Genomic DNA, 26,046 nt, shown 5'->3' with positions numbered 1-26,046 from the left:
AGCTCAGACTGCTCCAGGGAAGTGCTAAACTCTCGTCTTCAAGACTGTACAATTTTATGCAGTGAAAAGGGAAATCAGGGTAACTAAGCTTAGAACTTTAGGGTTTTTAATTTTAAGCAACCAAAATACATTTGCTGAACCACTAAACAGACAGACACAAAATTTTCCAAAATTACTTTTGTAGACAGTGAAATAGTTATTAGTAACATACACAATTACTGTCTTGCCTGGTATTTAACAAGACTTAGGTTTAATAGCAAAGTACCAGACAGCTCTCCTATTATAAGATGCATTTTATTTTGTTTGTGGTCTAAGGTACTTTATTTTCATGGCAAAGGAGTTATTTATTGCTTCAAAGAAAGAAAAGTAGTGCAAAGTATTTTTGTTTTACATTTAAAAATATGAAATATTTAATTAATAGATTCATACAATTCTAAAATATTGTATTACCAGGCTGGCCATAGCGACAATGACCATGATTTTCTATAAGAAAAATTAAGCATGGGAATTTCAAAAGTGTTCCATCCTGAACTCAGTGAAGTCATGGGGGACATGACAACAATGTTGATTTAGTAATCATTAATTAAATTCAGAATAAATAAGAAAAACCTCTTGAAAAGCTAAACACTCATTCTATGACTTCTACTATGTTCATCTCCATGAAAGATATGAATGAAAAACCACAGGTTCATCCAAAATCCCCCACAAAATGTTCCAGGCCATTAAATGAGACTCATCTTTCCTACAAACGTAGACATTACTCTTGCTAAAATCTACACAGCAAATAGATTCCAGGAGTCTGCTCTGGCTGCAATTCCTTTAATGATAAACATATTAATTCTTTGACTATTTAACTAAAATGCATGCCTGTTTAAAAGAACAGCAATTGAAAAAAAGAGAGTACTTGAATACTTACCAAGTGTAACAAAAAAGCAGAAAAGACTGTCAACAATGGTGTCCATAATTGTCTCCATTTCAGTATCTGTTATATCTGGTCTGCTAATGGCTAAAATATTGAAAAGGGGGGGGGGGGGAGAGAGAGAGTTTTGTTATAGTTTAAATTAATTTCTATAATATATAAACTTTACATTGAAGGAACCTCCTATGGCAGCCAGTAACTGTTAACAACCACCAAAATGACTGACAAAATGAATAATAATTAAAAAAAAAACCCCCCAAGGAAGATATGGTAAAGCCTCCATTTAATGCTTCTACATCTGCTGCCATTTTACAGCTCGGGGATCCACGTTTTAAGAAGATACCAGAGTATTATCATTGATATTTTTAAATAAAACATAATGGGAAAATGCTAACGAGGAAAACAAACATGGCCAGTTAGATGAAAACAAATGCAGTCCAGGCTGCTTTCATATAGCTGACAAAACAGAATTCTAACTTGAGCAAATTATTATCTTGTTTATGAACAGTAATAGTACAGATTCACAGGGCTGACAGGGGCCTCAAGGGTCTAGTCCAACCCCTGTACAAATACAGGGATGATGTTCTTAAATTATGCTTATCCAGCCTCTTGAAAACCTCCACTGAAGAATTTACTGCTATTATGTCTTCCCTTAACCTCCTTTTCTCCAAGCTAAACATACCCAGTTCTCTCAGCCTTTCCTCATATGGCTTGCCTTCCAACCCTTTTATCATTTGGATCCTCTCACTCTTTCTTAAAATGTGGAGCACAAAGCTGCACAAAGTATTCCAGCTGAGGGGTAACCAGTGCTGAGCAGACAGAGTAGTACCATCAACCTTTGCATCTTACACATAATATGTACCCAAAGTCACATCTACCTTTTTTGTGACTGTCATGTTGCTGCTGAGTCTGTAATCCACCAAACCCCCAAGATATTTCTCAGGCCTGCTACTGATCAGCCAATTACCATTTTTACTCAACTTTAGGATGAGGTTTCCTCATTCAACATGGGGAAAAAAGCCCTGTGTCTTGGAATTGAATACAAGCAGGGGGAATGGGAGGGTGCAGCAGTTGCTGCTCCAACTTCAACTCTGACCCCAAGCTCCAGTTTGGAGCTGTAGCTGCTGCCCTCTGACCCACTGCAGCCTCTGCTCCCCACCACTGCCCCCTGCCTTCCTGTCGCAGCACCAGCATTGATAATCACCTCTTGCTTGCAGCTATTGACCCAATTATGCATCCGTCTATTAGTATTTTTAACTAGACCACGTTTCAAGTTTACTTCTGAGAATACCATGTGGGACAATATAAAATTCCTTACTGAAGTGCACATATATTACTGCCCATCACATTTCTTTCATCCACTCAACCAGTTACTTTGAGTGGATGAAGGGGAGAAGATCAGTTTGGTTTGGCTTGATTTACTGTTAACAAATCCATATTGACTGCTAGTGATTATTTTTCTTCCTCCAGATTTTTACAAATTGATTTATGTATCATTTGCTCTATGAACTTCCCAAATATTAAGGTCAGGATGATTAGTCCTTCTTTTCCCCTTTTTTAAAATATGTGCAATGTTAGTGCCCGTCACCCATGACTTTGTATTAAAACATATCGCACACACACAATATATATATATATATATATATATATATATATATATAATATATATGGTATATAAATATGCAGTGTGTGTGTGTGTGTGTGCGCGTGCGTGTGCATGTGTATACATGCACATGCATGTGTGCGCGTAAAAATCCATGTTTACTTACCACGATATGAAATGAGCTCTTTGTTTTGATTGCACAATAGGAACATATCATCTTCCAATGTTATAAAATTGAGATATTGATCAAAGACCTAGAAATCAATTGCAATAGTAGTCAAAGTCACACCACATTTGAGCTATAATCTGCATCTGAACATTACAGGGTGGGCCACCTATAGGATCTACAGCATTGTTTACAACATCTAATGATCAAATGAATAAATGTAACTATCTGAGTATAGTACAAAATCAGAATGGATGCTGATCAGAATTAATAAGAGAAAACGAATTCCTAAGTGGTTCTAGAACACTGACTGCAATATGGAAGAACTCGAGAGATATGATGATTTTTATGAAGCAATCAAATAATTTCAATATAATGCTGAGTTCATTGTATAATGTTTTAACTCATGTATTAAGATATAAAAGTGTGAAAAATATAAAAGCATTAAACAAGAGAATAAGGATATCTGAAATGAAGTCAGCAGAGCTGTATCCCAGGTGAGGATCTCTCTCTGAGGCCCCTGGCAGACATTACAGTTATGGTGAGATTAAGGTGTAAATCACAAAATAATAACAGTGCTACAAAAATAATAACAGTGCTACATGTGTAAATGATTTGTGGCATCATAAACTGGCAATCCAGCCACAAAGATGTTCCACAGATTTAATGGAACATCTCTGTAACTCATTTGTATGGCACCATAAATTGAATGTTAACACCTGACCTTGGGCTCTCCCAGGGCTGAGGCTGACAATTGGCTGATTGTTGACCCCAGCCCCAACAATGTACATGGTTTCTAAGTAGGTCTGGAGTTGTCCTGCAGATGACATCAATAATCAGCAGATTGTTCAGCACAGCCAGGGCAACAATCAGCTGATTGTTGGCCCAGTCCAAGATCTGGAACAGGCTTGGTGCTGGGGGCAGCCCTACATGCAGGACAGAGCCACCCCCAACACACAGGATCAGGCAAGGGAGCAACACAACTGGCACAATGATAGCAATCGGGCATAAAATGTCCTTCCATTGCAATCATGCCATTGTTTTAACACAGGGGTGGGCAAAAATGGCCTGCCAACTGACTGTATCCAGCCTACGGGTTGGTGACCCCTAAGCCATGGGATCCGGCCCACAGGGAACCGGCAGCTCTGGCTGCTGCATTGTGCCAGGTGGGCAGGCACGTACCAGCCCCATTTGCAGCTTACACCAGCTCGCAGCCTGCATACTGGAAGCAGCACTGGGCACATGCTGGCATCATCTGTGGATGCTGCTGGTAAGTTTCTGTTGGGGATTGGGGCGACTGCTCAGGACCACAGCTGATGCACTGATGCAACAGTGTCACCTGTGAACCCAAATGAATGCCCTGACCGCCATCCGTAACCTGCCAACTATATCCGTAGCTGATGCTGGTGCCTACCCAGTGTTGCTTCCAGGATGTGAGCCGGGAGTTGGCATAAGCTACAGGGACGTGCTGTAGGTGCATGAAGGTTCGGGGGGGGGGAGAGGGAGGGAATGGCTGGGGAGAGGGGAGACAGAGACTGGGAGATGCGGCCCTGCCCACGATGAGTGGCAGCGGCTAGTGCTGGGCACAAGAAAAAAGCGGGACCTGGCAGCGGGTGTGCTCACTGCTGCTGGGGCCCTTCTGGTTTCAGCTTTTACTCGAGATGAATTAAGAACTAATAATTTATTAGAGCAGACTATGAAAAGAATTCTTCAAAAACAAACTTTGGCATGAGTCCATTCCATATATAAAAAAGGCGTTTGACATGTTAGATAGGCTCAGCTTTTATTTAAAATTTCTTAGTTCTTTATAATTATCTTAATATATCACAGATACATTTTGTGCTCAATTGCCTGCTGCTGGTGCAGTCTTTATTTGCAATTATATCATGAATTTTCATGAATTTGGGAGCAAACAAAAATCATATTAAGCCAACCCTAAAAAGAAAAAAAAAGATTAAAAAACCCCATATTCCTACTTTAGTGGTAAATGTTTTGTGTAACGTTAAAAACACCACCACACTTGTAATATTATTATAATGTAGCTATCTTTAAAAGAAAGTTTTGCTTCAGTACGAATATTCTGTGCATATCCAATATTTATCACATGGTGAAACAGGGCTCATAAGACAGAAACAGATGGTGACAGTTTCTTAGTCCTATCATATCAAATCAAGATAGCAAAAATGAACACTGGTCCAAGTTTATGTTTAAGTCAACAAGATGCCTTCTGAAAATCCCTGCCAATTTCTTTAGAAACAATGAACAAAATATTATCCTGAGGCAATCTCTTACCTTAGCAACTTGTGTTACTGCATTAGCACCTAAGGCAGCATTTGCAATATCTTCCAGTTTACTTCTTGAAATGGCAGAAATGAAATTTAAATAATAAGATTCATAAAGCTGATTTCGAAGATCCTGAAAGCAAGAGTTAACAATTTTTGGTGTGAATAAGATCATCTAAATAAAAATGATGCTTTCTTAAAATCCAACCATCTTCATTGAAGTGTTCTAGTTATTTACATTTTATGTGGAGTGTTTATATATCCATTCATATATAAAACACTATGATGTATTGACTGCCAACAAAGAGCTAAAATAAAGTCATAAAACTCAAGTTTGCAGAAACAACTGCAATAGAATGCTTTTCTGTGTGGCAAATATGCACTAATATGTGCACATTAAACTCTCAGAAAAAATGTATTTGAATGTTCACCGAAATAAGATTTTGAAGGGGTCTGTTACAACATGTGCTCTCCCTTCAGATCAGTTTGACACATATAAAAATGATAAATGTGCAAAGTAAATTACCTGGCACATTCTGTCAATATTTTCTTCAGTTGGCATTACAAAGTATACAGCAGGAACATCTGGAATAGGATCTCGATCAGAATGCAGAAGCCTCAGGGAGAAACAAAATTAAGTTAAGTTTCCAAATGCTTTTTCTCTTTTAAATGCTGTAGCACAGACTTTTTAAAGGTGTTCTATTTTTTAAAGATTTTTTTCTTATGTTTTATTTAGCTAGATCCCAGCAATATCACCGGGTGGCTAAAAAGTATTGTTATGTTAGTTAAAAATTCTCATAGTATTTGCTAAAAGTTTTACTAAACTCCTGAAGTCAGTTTTAAAAACTGATGATCCCGTTTACTACCAACAAAATTCCTACTGCATCTTAAAAGGTTATTTCCAAACTAAAAATCTGCCAATTCCCAATAAATACATCAGACTAATTTAAACTGTGCCAGAAAAAAAATAGTATACTAAACTATTAATGTGTTATTCTCCCTTATTCAAAATACAAACAGTTGAAATTTATTTAGTTCAAATTTCCATTCTTTTACCATGAAAAATCAAATTTTTTTTCTCACGCTAACAATTTGCAGAAAAAAAATTCACGTTATGTTAGAAACGCTTTAAATAATTGTGGCTATAGCCCTTACCACAAATCCAGTATGATGATGAAATTTTAAAAAATTGCATTTAGAGAAAAAAAGTTATTAAACCAGCACATTTCATAATCCCTAGAAAATTATACTTACAGAATCATAAAACTTTAGCACTACGTAAATAATGTATTTAACATTAAAGTTTCCTTCTGCACTTGGCAAACTAACAAAAATTAATTTTAGGTTATTGTGAAACCCCTTATTAATGTAATAAATGTGCAAACACCTAAAAATGTTTCATCTCGAGAAAACGTTTCTAATTTTTAGTAAATCCCAGGTCAAAGATGCTAGGTGCCAAGCTGGCCAATTTATCAGGTATTGAATATCCATATGGATAGATATTTGAAAGCAAACTAGGTATGGGGGTTGTTGTTTTTTGTTTTGTTTTTTTAATGGGGTTGTTCAGTATCCCCTACTAACTAAAAATCCCACTGACTGCAATTTCACCAGTCCCTTAACCCTAACACCATCATTTGATTTTGGAGAGTAAATTCCATTCAAGATTTGTTTGTGGCCTGATTCAATTCATTGTGAATTTTTTGGAATTGTAATATAATAAAGGGCTTAGTGTGTTTGTCTGTCTGTCTGCAATGCTTTTGGTCAACTGGGCACGTGCTGCCGAGAGGGCAGGCAGCCACTGGCTGTGCAGACCTGGGCAGGGCAAAGGCAGAGGTGGGCGGGGAGGCAAAGGCGGGCAGCGAAGCAGATGCACACACACCCAACAGCCAGCAGATGGGGGGGAAGGCAGGGTGAAGCCCTGCTGCTCAGTGGAGGTGTGTGGGGGCAGAGGTGGGCACGCATGCATCCAACAGCCGGCAGGAAGGGGGAGGTGGCGGGGATGGATGGAAGTGGGAAGGGAAAGGAGGCAGGGGGAAGCCCTGCTGTTCTGGGGAGGAGGTAGAGGTGGGGGTTGGGGGGGAGGGAACCCCTACACTGGTGGCTGGAGGAGGTGGTGGTGGTGACGCAGGGAGTGTTTACATGGCCAGCCCCGAAGGGTGAGGCAGGGGGCAGTCATGTAAACACTCCTTCATTATTTTAAATCCGTCATTCATGGCAGGCAATTGACTAGTACTGTATAAAAGCCTAGGTTTTTGATAAATACTTTGAGAGATATATAGTGTACTCACAGATGTAAAGTGATGCCCATGTCTCTCAGCTCTTTCACTGACAACAAAGGAGAGATTATATCTTGGCCAAATCTGTCGTATATTAGAACCTAAAAGACATAAAGGAACATATATTACACATACACGTTCTAAAGCTGTATGTTTAGTATAAAGGGGAAAAACAAGTTTCAGGATGCATTCTGAAAAAAATTAAATATTATATGTAAAAACTGAGCCAAACCTCACATTCTTTCATTCCTGTTATTAGTGTTTACTGTGAGACAATAAAACAAAAAGAAAACAGGAGACTGCGAGAACAACAATCATTTCTCAGTGCTTCATTTCAGTTAGATAGGAGGTTCTGCCTCCAGAAAAGTCAATTATTGTGAAATGTAGAAGCATTAGTGACAATACTGCCTAGAAGATGACAAGTTAAGAAAATTTCTGGAAACTGAGTTTTTCCTAAAATGCTATATTAAAAACAAAACAACAACAATCACAGTAGTAATAAAGGTACTTTTTTGCAACTGCCCTAGATTTAGGGCTTTAAATTATTTAGCTCCTTCCCTTCTCTTTCTAATTAGTTTACTTTGAATGGCTGTCAGTGCTTATCTGGTTTTAAGCATTTTTCATCTTCTTTCCTCTCAGATTCTCATGTAACATATCTGTTAGGCTTGCCTAGAGCTTTGGTTAGGCATCAGTTCCTTAAGCAACTAATCTCATAACTGGGTATCTTCTCCATCTGTGATAATGTACATATAATAACAAATCCTTTTTCCTCTCTACAGGAATACAAAAAAAAAAATGACAGCATAACAAAAAGAGGAAGCACGTTGCTTTAAGGTGACTAAAGACTACCTTAGTACTTTACAGTTAATTTTTTCCAGGGAAGGGGTTTCATAGCTTTTCTTGCGTTTAATGTCTAAATGCATCATACCATGAGTTAAGCTGTATATCAGGAAAGGGTGAATTATTCAATACAGACTGTCAGTATTAAGATATTTGGTAAAAGTTATCAAGATGTCACACAGCTGTAGCCCAGCTTTAATTTTTTCTTAAGGAGGCAATTAATACACCTTTGATAACTTATTATGACTGATTCTATTCCCTGCTCTCCCCCGTTTAATCTCTCTTCAAAGCTACAGCTCATTTTCAAAATAAAGAAACAAAACTCTTGATATTTAAAAATGGATCAGATCAAAGTAAAGACAGAATGACCACGAACAGCAAATTTTGTAGACACATGACAAATATTTTCTTAAATTAAAGAAATGTTAGTATAATACAATACTAACGTATGTAAAGAAATCATAAAAATGTTATTTCAATATGCTCTGACATTTGGCAAAGAGTCCTGAGAATTTTTTAGTTCCCATAGATTAAATCTGATAATTTAACATTGCACATGCTGTAAAGTTGCCTTTTACATTGCAAAACTGTTCTTCTTACCTTCCATACTGGTTCTCCTGTGCTGTTTTTAACAGGAGCAACATTAAAATTTAACATACGCTTCAAAGCCACTGAAAAACAACATAAAATAACTCATTATTACCATCTTAGTTCTCCCCTCCCACCCCTGAAAACTCGAGGGCAAATATTTTGACAAGGACAAAAGATGCTTTTGTGAGTGATTCTGGCATGACGTTTTGCCAAAGGCATAAATACAAGATGATATACTTTTTGTTAATATTGTCCAAATAACCTGCAACAGTCAAATACCAAAGTAACAACATCACAACTGGAAATTGAGTTCAGTGTGGTGTTAGAGAAATAGTACCCAGGGACTGAATACAGAATCTGTTGCTCTTATTACCAAGACAAACTATAGCCCACTTAGAAATTTGTTATTTAAAAGTAATTACAATATGTGCCAAAATGTTGCACACTACCCAGCAACAACCAGTTTGACCTATCTTTTCCCCCAATCACCTGGCAAACTTCTCTTATAAAGAAAGTTACCCCTCTAGCATTTCTCTTACAGATTCATAGTAGGAAGAACATCAGACCTAAGGGACAAATGCTCCTTTGTCCAAAGACAGACTACAAGTCTTGAGAAACAAATCTTGGAAGCTGCCATCTTGAAATTAGTACAGCTCTAAAGGCTATAGGGTTGATTAAGGTCTGAATATAAATTTAGGAAATAGATACCTGGCGCAGATGCCATATGCAGTGTGTGGCACATATTGGTCTTGCATGCTGCATGCAGCATGTACCAACTCCAGCCCCCGTGCTATATGTAACATGTGCTAGCCCCAGCCTGCCATGTGGTGCACAGGGCTGGTGTGGGATGCATGCTGCATGTGGCACCTGTGCCAGACCCAAACTGGCCCTGGATCCAACTTGCAGGGTCGATCTGGTGCAGGTGCACAGACTGGCCTTGTACACGATGTCCCAGACTAGCCTCGCATGCAATGTGCAGCACCTGCCGGCTCCAGTCCCCAAGCCAGATGGATTGTGTGTTGTACATAGAGTGCTCAGCCGGGACTAGCACATGTTGCATGTAGCACACCAGGCTGAGACCCACAGGCAGCCTTGTGGGCTGAATGGTAGGGCTCTGTGTGTGGGCCACGCATCTTTGACACCAGTGATCTAATGAATCTGACCAAAAGCCTGTTTACATAATTAAAGAAACATTTGAAAATATACTTTCTTACTTCCTCCCTTGATGTGGCAATAAATGATGTGGCAATGTAAAGTAAATGTGCACCCCCTTGACTCTAGATAAATCATCATAAACTTTGGTAACAGAAAAAAAATGACAATTACACTGGTATGTTTTAGTACTGCAGCTGCATATGCTACATCACTTGTAAATGACCTAAAGATAACTGCCATGAGGAGTTTTCAACCTAAATTAAGACTCAGCATAGAGAGGAACAGCAAGAAGGCAGAAGTACTGAAGGAGAGAGATCACAATAGCTGAAATCTAGCACTGCTTCTGCCAAGACCGTTTGGCTAAGCCAGTAGCTGTCAGTGTTTTAGACCCAAAGTACCCCTTGGAAAATGCCAGCTCTTAGTTTTCACTTGTTTTTTGACTATAAAAAAAAATAAAAGACTAATTTTCCTATGGTAATGAACTCAGAAAGACCAGTTGTAATGTTTTTGACACTGGCTTCAGACAGGCATTCATTTCTAGCAGTGAAATTTGAGACGTTTCCACCACTAGAAATCGTTCTGGGAGAGGGAACAATACAGGCATTCAGCACTGCACAGACTCTTCTCCCCTACTCTGAGCCCCTTCACCAGGTCAGGGATCAGTCTGGGGAAGACATGGGGAGAAGCAGCTGCCCTGCACCTCCACATCCCGGGAGGATTGGAGTAGCATGGCAAAGTTCCCACTGCTTCAGACCTGGAACCCCCAGTCTGGGAAGCCAGCAGGGAGCAGCTGCTCCTACAGGGTGGCACAAAGTAATGGGGCTGTCAGCATGGGATCTAAAAGTGGCCACATAGGGGGCAGGAAGGGAGAAGCGTCTCTGTCATGTAATACTTCAAAGACGGAGCCAGCAGCCTATGTGTGGGGATACAGAAGCAGGGTTCTCAAGTGCCAAGGGTGGGGGGGGGAGAAGGGAGGGGGGGAGCTTCTACCCCATGAAGTACTTTAAAGCTGGCACCTACAACCCCTGCCCCAGGAGCAGAGGGAACAACAGGGCAACCCCCACACTGTTTCCCCAGTGAGGCAGTCCCTGGTCTGGGGAAGAGGTGTGGAACATTGCCATGCTGCTCTCCTTCTTCCTTCTTCTCCAAGACCTGTCTGGGAAGGGAGCAGGGCAAAGCCCCCAGCCCCCAGGAGTCCCTGCTGCTATGCTTTCCTCCTGGATCAGACCAGGAGAGGGACATACAAGCATTCATTCCTGACAGATAGATTCTCTTGCAAGGAAGGTCATCCAAGCTGGTGCTTAGAAGATCTTTCTCCCAGAAAGGGCATGTTTGAATGAACACTTGCACGCTTGTCATTTCTAACAGAAAATGGTGATTCTAAAAGAATGGTGATTCTCCCCATAGAAATGTAATGCCTGTACCTGACCACTATGGCTCCTATTTGAAATCTCTGAATTTAACTCATGCATCTCATGTAGACGTCTACCCACCTAGCAGTGCTAATACTGCATGGCAGCTGATGGCATCCTTAAAAGGACCTCATGGCACCCTGGTTGAGAATTAATGGCTTTAACCTTTCTGTGTATCCCTCTACTAGTTCCTCTCTACCAAATCAAACCCAAGCAGCTTTGTCTTCCCTTTCAAAGCCCTCACAGCATGACCCCAACATACCAAGAAGTTACTTGCTTCTATCAACCATAATATCAGTCTCATTTACTTTTTAGATCATTAACCAACCTCCGTGCATCCCTTATATTTAGGAAGAGCTCCTCATAAACACATGCACATTTACAGCATTGCCCTGGTTCCAATCTCCCCCTAAAACTCAGCTTTACCATGACACCTACAAAAAAAACCTCAAGCAGTTGCTGATATCATGTCTACTACTGATCATGCTGACTAATACAGTCTCATGGGCTCCCTGCGCCCCTCTGCACCTGTATTAATACAGCATGCTTTGCTTTAAGTGTATAAGCTCAGGATTCAAACTGAAAAGGCAACACACTTAACATGGAGCATGCACTTCTCTGGACTGAATCTAAATAATCCAACCTCACCAAAATAAATAGCGCTGATAATGCTACGAGGTTTGGTGGCTCTGACTTCAAGGCTTCTGCTGGCAGCTGTGGCATTGATTATTGGTAGAGGTGCACTGATAAACACTTTTTTTGCTCGATACTGATAGCTGATTATTAACCAGTCAAATTGGTTGATACCGATCCAATAATTGATGTTAACTTCAGGTTGAGTCACGCTGTGCCGGGCCAGGCTGGGCAGCTCAGCTTGCCCCTCCTGCGCCAGCCACATCTGCAGCATTTGGCACCTTTTACAGAGCCCACCGCAGCTTACAGTCCATGCTGTGCCAGTGCCTAGGACATGGTGGCAGCTGCTCTGCGCCAGCACGGCCCAGTCTGGCCTGGGGGGAGGGAATGGGGGATATCCAGGATCACCCTGGCTCACAGGAGAGAACCCAGGCGTCCCGGGCCCCAGCCAGCAGGCATAATTATTGGAGAACATTACTGGCTACAATGGCCAAAAAAAAGCCAAAACCCAATAATATAACTTTCCCTTTATTGGTACGATCCAATAGGCAACCAATATATCAGTGCACCTCTAATTATTGGAAACTCTGAGAGGAGGACAGCCAGTGCTGAGGGCTGACTAGGTATCTCTGGCAGCCTTGTGGGATGGGAGCGCTGGAAGCCAGCAGCTCCTGTCACTTCAAAGGTTTCTTGTGAAGCTGCTCCCCTGGCACTTCAGCCTGGCAAGAAACAGCAAGTCCCACAAGAAGCCTTAACCAGGTACGGCCCACGCGAGGAGAACCGGAGCCCGCTTCAAAGGGCCAGGCTCTGGCTCAGGCTCTGGCTCAGGCACTGCCCAGCTCCGCACCTGTCCGCCCCAACCCAGCAAGCGCCGGGTCAGAGGCTGGGGCGCGGCCCTTCCCGGGACCCCGCGCAGGGCGGGCGGATGCCCCCAGGCGGCCCGGGGGCTCCGAGTGCTGCGGAACCAGCGCGGGGACGAGAGGGGCAGACACGGGGGCCCAGCGCCGCGCTTTGGATCAGGGTCCGGCCGCCCCGAGCATGTTTCCCCCGCAGCGGCCCGGGGGCGGCGCCGGGGCCCGGCCGCGTTTCTCCCAGCCCCAACTCCCGGCGGCATGGCCCAGGCCGAGCCCCGGTTGCGGGGCAGGCAAACGGCGCCCTGCTCACCCGCCTGCTTCTCCCGGATCCCGGCCGCCATCTTCGCCGCTCGCCCCGCCCCCATCCCGCGCACGACGTGGCGTCTCCGCCGCCGCGCGGCCAGGCCCCGCCCCCTGGCGGAGAGGGGTGGGGCGCCCCTCCCCCTCTCCTGCTGGCACTGGCCCGCTGGCCGTGCGGAGGGAAGGCTGGCAGGAGCATCCCTCGTGTCCGTGAGGGAGGCGAGCGGACGTGCAGCGACCCCCGGCCCGGGCAGCAGGGATGGGAAGGGAGCGAGGGGCCGGTTCGATAGAAGGCTCCTCTCGAGGGGAGACGCGGGGCAGGGGCCAGTGCCTGTTGCCCGACCGAGCAGAGGCAGGCGTCGATGTGATCTCTTGGAGTAGGCGGACCGAACCGAGTAGTTGGGAAGAAGGTCTTTGCGAGGAGGCGGAGCAGAGGCGGGCCAGGAAACCGGCCCCACGCTCGCCCGGGTTGCCCCGTGCCAGAGCCAGGAGGGCGCTGGGCTTGATGGCGCTATAGGTAGGCCCCGCCAAAGGCCCGGGGGGGGGCGTGTATGAAAGAAATGGTAGGAGACAGGCAGAGTTGCTAAGGCGTGGGGAAGTGTAGATTTTACGCCCGTAAGGAAACACTATAAGCGCCTCCTTAAGAAAGGAGGCTACTGGAGGTGGAACAACCGATTCCTTGGGACAAATGAAAAGGGAAGGGAGTGAGTCACAGCTTAGTAACAAGGGAGTGAGAAGGGGACACGGAGCAGAGCACAGCCACTGTACCAAGCCACTGCCCACTGGACAAGTTGAGGGAGTTTGTGGACACTGATCACTAGAACAGGAGACACGAGTGGAGGACTGAGAAAGAGCCCCCACTTCTCTAGGTTTCCTGGGCCACAGCCTCTTTTCTGGTTCAGTAGATGGCCAGCTCAGCCAGAGCCAGGAAGAGGTTGGCCACAACTGACCAAGTGGGAGATGTGGTCAGGAATCGGCTGTTAGGCTAGGTGGACATGACTCAGGGTGGCATTACTTACAGGCCTGTTAAAGTTCAGCTGTGGGCCAGTTGTGGATGCTTGCCTATCACTGAAAATATGCGTTGCAACATGCAGTTTAGAACAGTACCATGTAACTCAGGTGGAGCAGTTACTTTAAGAAGGGCCAGACATCCGTAGTCAAGAGCAATGATTGGCAGTTATTAGAGCAGTCAAATGCTAAAGTAACTTGCCAAAGGGCACTGGAGTGGCTCTTCCAGATCAGTCAAGATCACTGGTTCTCAAACTTTTAGATGCAAGGCACCCTTTAGAAACATCCAGCTCTTAGTTTTCACTCTTTTTGACTGGAACAAGAGTAAAGCAATTTTCCCATTGCAAAAAACAAAGAAAGCCCACAATAGGTCAGAATTTTAACCCTACACATTTCTATTTGAAATCACTGGGTTAATGTTTTTCATCATGTTTGTGTACCCAAACAGTGTTAACATTGCATAGCATTTCACAGCACCCTTAAAAGGATGTTCAGGCACCCCAGGGTGCTATGGCACTTCGATTGAGAATCAGTCATTGGTCTAGATATTCCTTGGTAGAGTATGTAGAAGCTTACAAACTTTCTCTTTATAAATAACATCTTTCGCCCCCATCCAAAAAAACCCCAACTCTCTCCTCCAGATTTATAGGAAAAAATACACAATTAGTACATCTTTACTAATCAAATTCTTAGTTTCTTTATTGCACTTCAACGATTTTATACATATGACAGTTATCTCCCACAATTAATGTATTTACTTCAGAGAGCAACACTAACAATATTATAGCTGTCAAGTATAATGCTACTTGAAACTGCAACAGATTTCAGGCACTGAATCTATAGTTATGACAAAACCATATCTAAAATATTTACAATATTGAACTTCTATAGGGAATGCTCTACTTAATGGATTTTAGTCCTTCTAAGTATTATTTTGTTTTATGCTAAGCCGCTGAACAATTTACTAGGTGCCATCAGTATTTCAAAAGAGATTTAAACATTAGAAACAGTTATTTCTGGTAACCTAGATTTACATTCCCATTTTCCTTTTAACCAAATTGACAATTCAGTTTCTCGTATTAAATCAGAACCATAACACTGCAGACTTAAAACACATAGCTACATAGCTAGCAAAGGCAAAAAAAAGGGTATTGATTCCTATTTGGGAAGAAAGAAAAAAAGACATACCATTCTACTGATACTTGAAAGAGGAAATAAAAAGTATAGCCATAGGAACTGAAGGAAGTCCCATCATAATAATTAAGACATTTCTCCCTTTTTATTTATTTTTCTGCTGTGCATGTTTGAAAAACACTTTCTTTAAATTCTGAACTCCTAGTTGTGTGTCCTAGACAAAATTATTTAACAAAAATCAGTTTTTAAAAGTTGCAATACATTTAATGCTTTAGATCCCAAAAGTCAAATGTAAGGTTGATGACAACTTCTTGCTGTTAATATGTAGCTTGGAAAAAACAAACAAAAATCAAAACCAAACACCAGACAGTATTTTTTTTTTCTTCTCAATCACTTAGAAACCTTATATTAGCTACTATTCACAGGCCTTAAAAATGTAGCTCTATGATATTTCACTTATATAAAACTTCAAAAGACTTCAGTACTTTTTTTTTAAGTTCTAGTACTAATCTAAGTTTATAACACTTGGAAAAGTTTCTTACAGGGGGAAAATATATAGCTTATAAAATGTGTTGGATTTTAAACAAAAGTTATGGTCTTGACAAAGGCAAGTTCTATGGCCTGTGTTTTTGTAGATTAGATTTGAGGACTGTAATGAATTATTCTGGCTTTAACTGTGACACTGAAGTGTTGGGATTTTTAGAAAACCTGTATTTAATCCAATTTTATCCAAATTTAATGACTGCTGAGTGGATAATGACTCCTTGTATTCTAAAAGAAAAGAGATTAACGTAAGCCAATTTCTTAATTGCTCCAATTAAATATTTATGGAAAAATGAGAAAAGTTGCCAAAGAATATTTAGTTTTTGTGGCTAGTTACCTTTGGGAGCTGATTAACTCTATGGAAAAAAGTTGCTCACTATTTCTATAATGAAGAACCTTGTTCTGTACTTTTAACAAAAACACGTCATCTTATTCATAAGTTTAATAGCATTTGTGGACAATAAGGCATAGCTGGGAATGACAGACTTGCATTTTTACCTTGGACAAAAGATTAAATCCATAAGTATGGTTAATGGGCAGCTCTCAAAAGATATTCAAAATGTAGCAAGAACTAAAATTTTGCTTAGAAAATATTAAATAAACTAATTCTACAAGGTAGAATGAGGGGGGTTTTTTTGCCTTATCAACAGGAGTCAGTGTCCAGAAGTGATAACTCAGATCTTCATAAATATGTCAATACATCTTGTGAAGCTATACTGAGGGTCCTGCATATTCTAAACCAGAATTCTCTGCTGATGTGATTCTTTGTAACAAGACAGCACTGCAAAACCCAGGTTGATTAATCAGATGTGAGCTGCCTCATTCATCTCAATTTGAGGTTAATTCCAAAAGCTTCTGAAATCTATATATCAATACTAATACTGTTACATTTTACCAATTTTCTTTTAAAAAGAAAGTTGTATCCAGTTAACAGTCCCAAACTACCCCTCCTACCTTCTCAGGTGCTAAAAACTGTAATTGTACCTGTCAAAATATTGAGCTCTCCACTAAATTTTACAAGTTCTGTCTTTATACTCCAAAAATATACACATAATCATAAAATAAGTGAAATCCATAATCAACACTGAACAAAGAATACTGCAGTGACTGTGACATTATTTTTTGTATCTAGTTCAAAACAACAAGGTTTATGACTTCCTTCAGAAGTTTCAACATGAGCTGCATGAGCTGCACAGAATCAAAGTGTCTTTACTATGCAAAAAAGACCAAATTTGCCAGAGCACAGAGGCCTTCATTATAATAGTAAGAGGAAAGAATAGAAAAGGTATATCTAGATATTAAATTCTAAACGTAAGGAAATGGAAGTATGCTTGAAATATTTTGGGAGAAAGTATGAGGTATCAAAGAAGAAAATTTGAGAATAAGGGATGGGAAGAACAGGTACAATAGCAGAACAAATGGAACATATTTTATTAAGAGGAAAATTCAGAGGATTCCACCACTTAGAGAGCGTATTAGATTTCTGTCCTACACCAGATTAAAATCGCAATTGTCCTCCTGTTGCATGCTTTTTAAATCCATGAAAGGGAGATTACCTTCAATGTAACTAATGTTTAGGTAATCTTATATATAATCCAGATTTATTGCACAGATTTTAAAATGAAAAATTGAAAGGTCACATACACTGTCCATCAGTGATTCTCAGCCAGGTTGCTGCAACAACTTGAGATCTTTTCAGGGGTACCACAGGATGCCACACAATATTAGTGGTTAGGTATGCAAACATAATTTAAAAGATAAACCCAACAATTTCAAATAAGAATCTATAGTGTTAAAAAAATACATATGACCTGTTGTGGTCTTTCAAAATTCTTTGCAACAGAAGCATTGTTATATTATTTTTTCATAGTCAAACTGTGAAAACTGAGAGCTGGCATTTTCCTTGAGGGGTGTCTCAAGTCTAAGTAGGAATAAAGCCTAATACATTAAGTACCATTGCTTTACACTTAGTTCAGTAGTTCTCGACCTTTTTATACTCGAGGTGTGTTTTGGAAAATGCTAGTTCTTGCTTTTAACTCATTTTTTGACTACAGAAAAAAAGAGCAATTCTTCTTTTGCAAAAAACTCAGTCGGAATTTTCTGACACTTTGGATTCCTATTTGAAAGCTCTGGTTTTATCTTATGAATCGTGCTTGCACACTTAAGAATGCTAACATTGCATGGTACCCTGCAGCAGCCTTGAAATGAACTCAAGGTACTCCAGTGTGCCACAGAACCTTGGCTGAGAACCACTAGTCTAGTAGCAGAAGTAGGTCTGTAGCTTGAACACTTGATAAAAAGCCATCGCAAGAAGGAAGAACCACTTCCAGCATTGTAGGAGCTACAAAAAAACCCCAAAACGTTACTGTGTTTTATTGGATAACTTCTACAAATTATTAAAGGCATTTTTCAGCTCGTAAAATATTTACAATAATACTGACGACCTTAAGGTTCACACTCTTGCATTAAAATTGATTCCCATTATGAAAGTCTTGTGGACCATTTCATGTTTCATACATAATTCCAGCATAGAGACAGTTACAATGGTTTGTACAAACTAATATGTAAATACAGATTAGTAGCTAATAAGAAAAACCATGCAACTAGTCTACTTTAAGAAGCCAGTGCTCCAGAGACAAATGAGTTAAAGAAATCTGAGCTTATTTTCTTTCCCCACTTAACTGGATTTCTTAGGTGAGTCCAAAGGAACTTCTTATATCATGTTTAATATAGACATGATCCTTGCCTATGATTTCAATTAGTTATGAATAAACATAGTTTTAAGTGGTTGAATATGATTTCTTTAAACAATTCAGTTTTCCTGAAAGCTTGAGTCCACATGGAATTATTTATAATGTGACCGTTGCATAATGTGAGGTATAGAGTAGATAGCCAAATTAATAGGAAGAATAACTTGCAACAACTAACTTACAAAGGATGAAGTATAAATTCAATTTTCTTATGAAAATTTTGTTCAAAAGCTTACCATTTGAAGACATTATCAAAAAGTAAAAAAGTTACATGCTATGAATTCTCACACTGACAATTTTTGTATAGATTCACCAGCATCAACTCAGATCTGTCCTCCCCTCTTAATATAAAGTAGTTTTTAATATCAGTAACACCAAGCAATTTCCTACATTAGTTACAGTGCACTTCAATAGAAGCTAAACATTCACTGATCCAGACACCTGTGGTGTCTTTGTTACAATGAGTTTCATAAAAAAGTACAGTTTGAAGAATGGCAAGTATATATATATTTTTAAAACAGCATCTACTATAGCCAGCACTGTTTAAAATGAAACAGAAGCCAAGAATTTATTTAGCATCAGACTCTAGACAACTGTTGGACCATGATTGTAATGGAATCCTGAAGAAGAGCAAGCTAAAAAGCAGTTATAGTGCAAGCTGTTCTGAAAGCTATTCTGACTTCAGCCTAAGATATAAACTACATTCTCTAATTAGAAACAGAACTGACCTGAGAAAACTTTTTAAATCAAACACTTTCATGTTCAGCTTTTTAAAGTTCCTTATCATGCATTTAGGATTAGTTTTGGTTCTCATGCTTGATTATTTCGCCTAACTCTTCTTTGAACGTGGTTGATCTTTTACACAATTTGGTAGTCTTGAACTACGAATTTTCTAACTTTTGCGCACTCTGCTAGCTCCTCTTGAATTCCAGGACAAAACATTTTGACAGGAAGACTGTTTAACAGAGATTAAAAGTATTACAGCCATTCCACAGACCTTTTCATGCTGCTTCTAGTATATTTTTAAAGAGAACTTCACTTTGAATCTCGTATTATTAGCGTACTCATATGAGTACGCTAATAATCAGTTAAATATGTCGGAAGCTTATGTCTCATCTATTAGTATTTTTATTTCTAAACTGGAAATGAAACAAAACCCAAACAAACAAGACCAAACAAAACTTCACCCAACTACCCAAGCACTGAGTTTGATCTGTGAGCATAAATGTTAAGCCAATATGAATTTGGCTTTTTTTTCTCCAAATAGTTTGCAGCATACAATGGCCATTTAAAGTCGGGGTGGGTTGAAACTATGCGATACGTTCCAAGCTAGAGAAATATTATTGTCAAATAGTGAACCACTGAATAAAAAAAACGAGAAGGGCAAAGGGGGTATAATATATGCTCAAGAATAATAGCAGCTTGCAAGCAGACAAGTCCCACATACATAAAAATTAAATTTTCAACATCCAGTTTAGTAAAAATATATATATTTATTCTCTTTCCAGTCTTAGTGTCCTCTTGATAGTGAAGTCCATCGTGTTTTTAAACTTTTCATATTCGTTTGTTATTGGTATCTCTAAACAGTTAAGGTGTCTCTTCCCAACTGGGAATTTTATATTCAGAAATTTGACTGATGGCTTAGGCTCAAAACCAATGGGTGGGATAGACGTGTTACCAGTTGCAAAGACCAAAATATCTTCCAGTGTGGCTGCAGACTCACCACCTAGAAGAAGAAAAGCTTTTAAAGTTGCATACTTTTTGCAGCTCCCCACACAAGGTGCCCAACAAACATACACTAAAGAAGCACATCAAAAACTAAACAAGGAATTGGCCTCTCAGATCAATTAGTTAAGTGAATTTGCCATCACAAACATGATTAAATTGGAAACAAAAAAGTTTGCATGAAATGCAAAAGAAAAGTATCGGCTTAATTTTAGACAAAGATGAGAAAAGGACTGAACAAAAGCCACACCATACAAGTAGTTATGAAATTAACTAAAACGGGGGGAAAGGAGTTCACTTACATTCCACATCTTGTAAGTAACCCATCCAATAGTCAATCCCTTTAGCATTGTTAACACGGGATGAACAGTGGATTGTAAAGAGATCACCAAGAAGTTCTGCAGAAAGTCTCTCAGGTTTGTGACACAATATGCTAGAGAATGCATCTGAGTGAATCTGTATTTTTTCCAGCACACCAAGAGTTTTCAAACCTTGCTTAAAACTGGAACAGGAAAAAACAAAAACAAAGGCATCAGAAAGCAGAACTACCTTTCAGATGGCTATATGCATTATATTTTTATGGCAGTATGTAAAAAAAAAAAATCCATCTCTCGCTCTCCCTCCTTCTCTGACAGAATCACTTAATTAAGAAAAGTCTAAAATGGTCCAGATTTTTAATTTTTATGTATTTATTTATTTCATGAACATGAGCTTAGATTGCTAAATAAAACTTGAAAAACAATTACAATTCTTATTTACTTTGGTTATACAACTTTTGATTTATATATAAACTACTTAATGCAGATTTTATGTGCTTTTAGTTAAGGACTAGGCCATCTTATCTACAAATCATAAAGGTTAAATTAAAAGCATTAAGAATACTAACAAAAGTATTAAAATTCTAGAGCATTCCCATCATATAGTATTTGCATTATGTGAAGGTTGTCTGATAGTGTGTGTGCATGCGCGTGTGTGTTTAGTTTTACATATATAATACCTCTCTCCCAATAATTAGACAACATTCATAATTACAGGTTTGCCAATAAGCACATTACTCACACATCAATCTGAAGTTGGAGGAGTGAAAGAAAATGTGTTTTTAAAGTGAGAGGGTCTATTTGAAACATCTTCAGTTGTAAAAAAAAAAAAAAAAAAAATAAAAAAAAAATTAAAAATTGACCAAGGGCTCTAGGCCATAGGCTATGTGGTTTTGACAGTCATATCTTGAAATCATCCCTCCCTTGTTCTGTTAGATACAAGACCAGAGAAAAACTACTAACTATATCAAGTACTGTTAATGCGCAAGTTAGATAAAATGGTTTTCTTCTTTCAGCCATCATTGGTTCTACCAGTGAGCAGCACATACAGTTTAACTTAATGGGATTTTCTAAACTTGAAGCAGAACATATCAGATTGCTAGAAAATTATATCATATTCAATTTAGCCTACTTGAAAAATCATAAATCTGTTCGTCTTTCAACTGATTCATTGACTACTTCAATAAGTGTACTCTATATGTTGCCAAGAAAAAAAACAAGTAGACGCTTACAAGCAAAACAAACCTTTCAAAAGGTGAAATAATTCGCTTAATTACTTGGTAGATCAGTAGGTCATTCACCAGGGCATTCTTATCATACAGAGTCATGATAGGCCTTACACATCCCGCAGCGGTAAGATAATCATAGCGCTCACTTATTGTGGATTTTAAGTTAGCCAGAGTTTTTGAAGATTTTATCTGCAGCAGAAAGCAAATGTTAGATGTATGATGGAGCATGTGCAAAGCAATGAATAAATATGGAAAACTGGCTTTAGTAATTTTTTAAAAAGTTATTTTATGACGCTCACCTTTGTAGAATTGATGTACACTTCATTTTGTTTGCATATTTATTTTATTAGGGAGTGAGAAGCTACAGCAAAGTAACTATAGCAACAAAAAACCTAATGAATTAATGCTTCATGACAGAGACCTTTTATTGAGTTCACTTGTTCCATTAGGAAACAGCAAGTGTAAGCTGCATTTCTTTAGGCTTAAAAGTGTAAGTTGCATTGGAAATTTTGCCAACAGTTATGTCAGCAAACACTTAAGATTAGATAAGCCCTTAGTATGTGACCATCTTTGGCTGAGAAAATGGTTATGTTACAAGACAGCTATCATACAGCAACTGATTAAATGTATACCTACTACTCACCTACAACAGTCTACCCCATTGCAAATGCTATGTTTCAAGTTCACAAACAAGAAATTACCATGTCATCTTAAATCTTACTTACCATTTTTATTGTTTGTGCTACATCAACATCTGTGACATCTTCCACAGTTGGTTTCACATTCTCTGGACCATAAACAAGGCAGTTAAACAATGTTTTGGAAAAGAAACCAGGTGCTGGACCACCATGAACCAAAGAAACTGCAATCATTTTGCCAGCTTCATAATACAGATTCTCTTTCAGAGCTGGAAAGAAAGTATATTTGAATTAAAGATGAATTACTTACTATATGCAACAGGTAATATCCTAACACAATAGGCATACTCTTCTAATGTAGTTGCTCTCAACTCAAAGTGCACAACAGTCAGATTGGGCACACCCACAAGTGAAGGAGTAGTTTACCCTAATTCTGACCTAGACTCTCTTCCACCCTTGAAACCAAGTCCAGTTACAGCAGAATTCTCCCAGACTCCCATGCACAATACAATTATAAAGCACTGGAGGGGGTGCTGCAGGAAGCTAAGGGCTTCTGAATCACTAGAAAGAGTGCTGCAAGTCATCTAGTTACACATTGTGCATGTCGGACTAGAGGGATGAGAAAAAAGGTATGGAAGAACAAGTACCTTTGAAAGAACAAGTACCATGAGGATTTTCCATTTGTGATGTTGATAAAGAGCAAAACATTCAGTATATGCCTATAACAGTAATAAACTTAAGGTAACTTGCTCACAGAAGGGAAAGTACTTGGATACAGAGTAAATACAGAATACATGTATTTCTATCTTGTGGTGCAAAGATCATTAAATCTAGTTAGGAGAACTAGACCCTTAAAATTACACACTGCTTTGAAAGTTACTTTCATGCAGGTCAATTCAAGGTTTCTCTCTCCTCTATATACTACATTTACCTTGAGAATCAAGAGACAAATTCTTTAAGGACGAGCCCTCAAACAGGGATGAGTTCTGAAGATGAAGCATTAATAATTGGAAAAAATCGTGCTTTGATCCACAGATAGTGTCTGTTTTTAATCTACCCTTAAGATTTGTGAAGTTAATTTCAATTGTGCTTGCAGGATTGAAGTTGCGACCCCTGAATCCTTTTAAGGCACTACTCCAGATATCGTCTATGTTGATGTTCAATCTTGTGGTTTTTGCATTAATTTGTAATCTTAATTCATTTAGTATGTTAGAAACTTCTTTTCTTTGCATTCTTAATTGCCTACAAGACACAAACACATATAGATAGATAAATTAAGGATAGACACTTAGCAAAAACAAGAAATTCTAGGTCAAACTTTCTCTCAACAAATTCCATCTATTGTTCATATTGAAATTTTAGCAAGTTACTGTACATTAATGGCAGATTCACCAAGTATATGAATCAAATAAAGCCCAAGCTCTCATGTTCAGTTTCCTTGAGGCAGGTTTATTAACACACATATAAGAAACAGGAGTCTCAAACCAAGACAAGATATGATGTAACAGATGGCACCTCAACTTCCACAATTTGAAAGAAGACATGTCCATCCCAGCAATTCCCTACCATAGGTCTTCCACTAAGTTTCTATGGCCAGAACTATGTGCCCCAAAAAACTGATCAGCTGTGCTAGGATGTGTTTTGGCATATCTACTTCATGGGGTGAAACACTTCACACGCTGTCCTGCCTGTTGATGCTGTGAGACAATAGGTAGGGCCTAGTCCTGTGCACCCTAGAAACTCTTGTGCTGGATTGGGCCCCTGAAGCCCAGGGAGTGTCTGGCTAGCTCTCCCCACTTACAGAGACATGACCCCAGGAATTCCCATGGTGTGCAGGATCAGGGTCCTCAAGTCTCCTGCAGCACCTGCCCAGGGAGGCTGGAGAATGGTCAGGGCTGCCCATGCTCTCCTGCCACAAAGTAAACAGATACTCACTGATTAAAAGTAGTGGTACAAATTGATACCATTATCATAGCCACAAATAAGGGCATTTACAGCACAACAAGGAGCATGGATGTCTGTTTGCTTGGTGTTTGTGCTGCCATAATTTTTTTTTTTATGGTGGCATAATGGAGACAAAAGGCAGTATCTATTTCCACCCTTTATCAGCATCTTTCTTCAACCCTCATGCTCTTGAGATTAACCCAAAAGCTTCCCTTTATAGAGTCTCCAGCAAGCAGTCACTTGATGCTTGGATAATCTAAGCCCTTACCACCACATGGCTTGCCTGGTACAAAGGCCCCAAGAATATCAACAGGCACACTGAGAACATGATGCCCACTGCAATGGCATGAACTTTCTGAAAACCAAATCAGATACATACATAAAACCACCACAGACTGAGTCTTTGTAAGATTTAGCTCTTACAAACAGGGTGGATTCAATTTAAATTTTTGTACAAAGAGTGCATTCTTGTTGTTTGATATAACCTTAATACATATTATTCACAACTCAGAGACAGATGTAGGTTTGTAGCAAGAAACCATTTTTTGCCTGCCCCCTCCCTCCAATGTGAAACCCTTCCCCATATGGCAAAAAGCCCCTGTTGCAGTATTTGCCCCCTTTTGGGGATGCTCTCTCTTTTCTACCTTTTCTTCCTTCCTCCCTCTTCTTCTTTTATTATATTATTATTATTTTTATAGAATATAAGGTGTACTTGTAATAAAAATATAATTTGTAGATGCTTTTATGGGTATAAAATAGTATTCTGCATCAGTATGTTGTGGGCCCCCCTTGTATTTGGTCTGTTTGTTGTATGTGCCATGACATTTCACCCTTTTATGTTTTATATTCTATGCTTTTTAACTTTGTAACAAATGTACTTTAAAAGTAAGTTGTACCATGTAACAATGTGGGCAAGGGCAGGAATCAAACCCCAGTTTCTCTGTATGGAGCAGGTCCCTGAATGAATCTTGGTTGATTGTGTAACACAGTAGCTAGACAGGATAACAGGCTAACAATTGACACTTACCAAACCACAGACTAAGGAGAGGAATGGATCAATACAGAGCCAGGAGCTCCCTGAAACTTCACTGTTAAAGGTACAGAAGCCCTGGTTTGAACTAATCACTGCAGTGAATTAATCAAATTTTATCAACAGACTCCCAAGACTGCGGACCCATGTACCTGCGGACGTGATCCCTGGGGCTGACAGCTGCTATCCAGCAACCACCAAGGGGGATGTCCCACGAGGTCAACGACCCCTGGATTGGGTAAGCCCAAAAACTGGGGAGTCACCAAAGTCTGCCAGAGAGGGATAAAAGGCAGGGAAGAATGACTCCCGATGGCACCCTCTCTGACCTGACCAGCACCCTGCCTGCCCAGCCAGCGACCCCTTCTGAAGCAACACTGCACTGAAAGAAGCCTTGACTGGCCATTGACGGTGGATTCCAACACTTGGGGATAGGTATATCATGACATCAGTGCTTAGTGTTCATAGCTAGCTACTCTGAGTGTGTGCGCGTGAACATGTGTGTTTGAGGGGAACAGCACGAAGGTTTACAATCTGACGTTTGCATCAGTCTAATAAACTAGAATTTTATGATGATCCTGTGAGTTGGTCCTTTCTAGCCAACAGGTTTCATGTTTAGAAGGTACACACTGTACATTTAAAGCAGTGATTTATTTGATATTTTCTCAGATCAAATTGCAGCTACATCAGAAAACTGAAT

The 26,046-nt window shown here is 39.8% G+C and overlaps 2 protein-coding genes and 1 long non-coding RNA gene across 6 annotated transcripts in view; 1 reads left to right on the top strand and 2 right to left on the bottom strand.

Annotated features, from left to right (window-relative positions):
• Positions 1-13,142, bottom strand: part of SCFD1 (sec1 family domain containing 1) — a 122,133-nt gene extending 108,991 nt beyond the window's left edge. For 2 of the 3 annotated variants that reach the window (XM_019488789.2, XM_059723016.1), the window contains exons 1-7: positions 13,042-13,142; positions 8,687-8,757; positions 7,259-7,347; positions 5,497-5,587; positions 4,981-5,103; positions 2,689-2,776; positions 917-1,006 (exon numbers count right to left, since the gene is read on the bottom strand). In XM_019488789.2, the coding sequence (XP_019344334.1) occupies positions 917-1,006; positions 2,689-2,776; positions 4,981-5,103; positions 5,497-5,587; positions 7,259-7,347; positions 8,687-8,757; positions 13,042-13,096 (607 nt within the window). In that variant the 5' untranslated portion in view covers positions 13,097-13,142. The remainder of the gene's footprint in view (positions 1-916; positions 1,007-2,688; positions 2,777-4,980; positions 5,104-5,496; positions 5,588-7,258; positions 7,348-8,686; positions 8,758-13,041) is intronic. The other variant, XM_019488790.2, reaches the window with a different exon arrangement.
• A 198-nt stretch (positions 13,143-13,340) lies between these two features.
• Positions 13,341-25,922, top strand: LOC132248793 (uncharacterized). Its single transcript, XR_009460210.1, has 2 exons — positions 13,341-13,548; positions 25,476-25,922. It is a non-coding gene; the product is annotated as an uncharacterized LOC132248793 (long non-coding RNA).
• The window catches only part of G2E3 (G2/M-phase specific E3 ubiquitin protein ligase), a 41,052-nt gene continuing 29,718 nt past the window's right edge, over positions 14,713-26,046 (bottom strand). For both annotated transcript variants that reach the window (XM_019488787.2, XM_019488784.2), the window contains exons 13-17: positions 23,307-23,617; positions 22,463-22,644; positions 21,754-21,926; positions 20,494-20,693; positions 14,713-20,192 (exon numbers count right to left, since the gene is read on the bottom strand). In XM_019488787.2, coding sequence (XP_019344332.1) covers positions 19,960-20,192; positions 20,494-20,693; positions 21,754-21,926; positions 22,463-22,644; positions 23,307-23,617 — 1,099 coding nt within the window. In that variant the 3' untranslated portion in view covers positions 14,713-19,959. The remainder of the gene's footprint in view (positions 20,193-20,493; positions 20,694-21,753; positions 21,927-22,462; positions 22,645-23,306; positions 23,618-26,046) is intronic.

This window comes from Alligator mississippiensis, chromosome 2 (genome assembly GCF_030867095.1).
Source record: "Alligator mississippiensis isolate rAllMis1 chromosome 2, rAllMis1, whole genome shotgun sequence".
NCBI lineage: Eukaryota > Metazoa > Chordata > Crocodylia > Alligatoridae > Alligator > Alligator mississippiensis.
The sequence above is the reverse complement of the archived record's forward strand: the minus strand, read 5'-3'. Positions and strand labels throughout refer to the sequence as shown.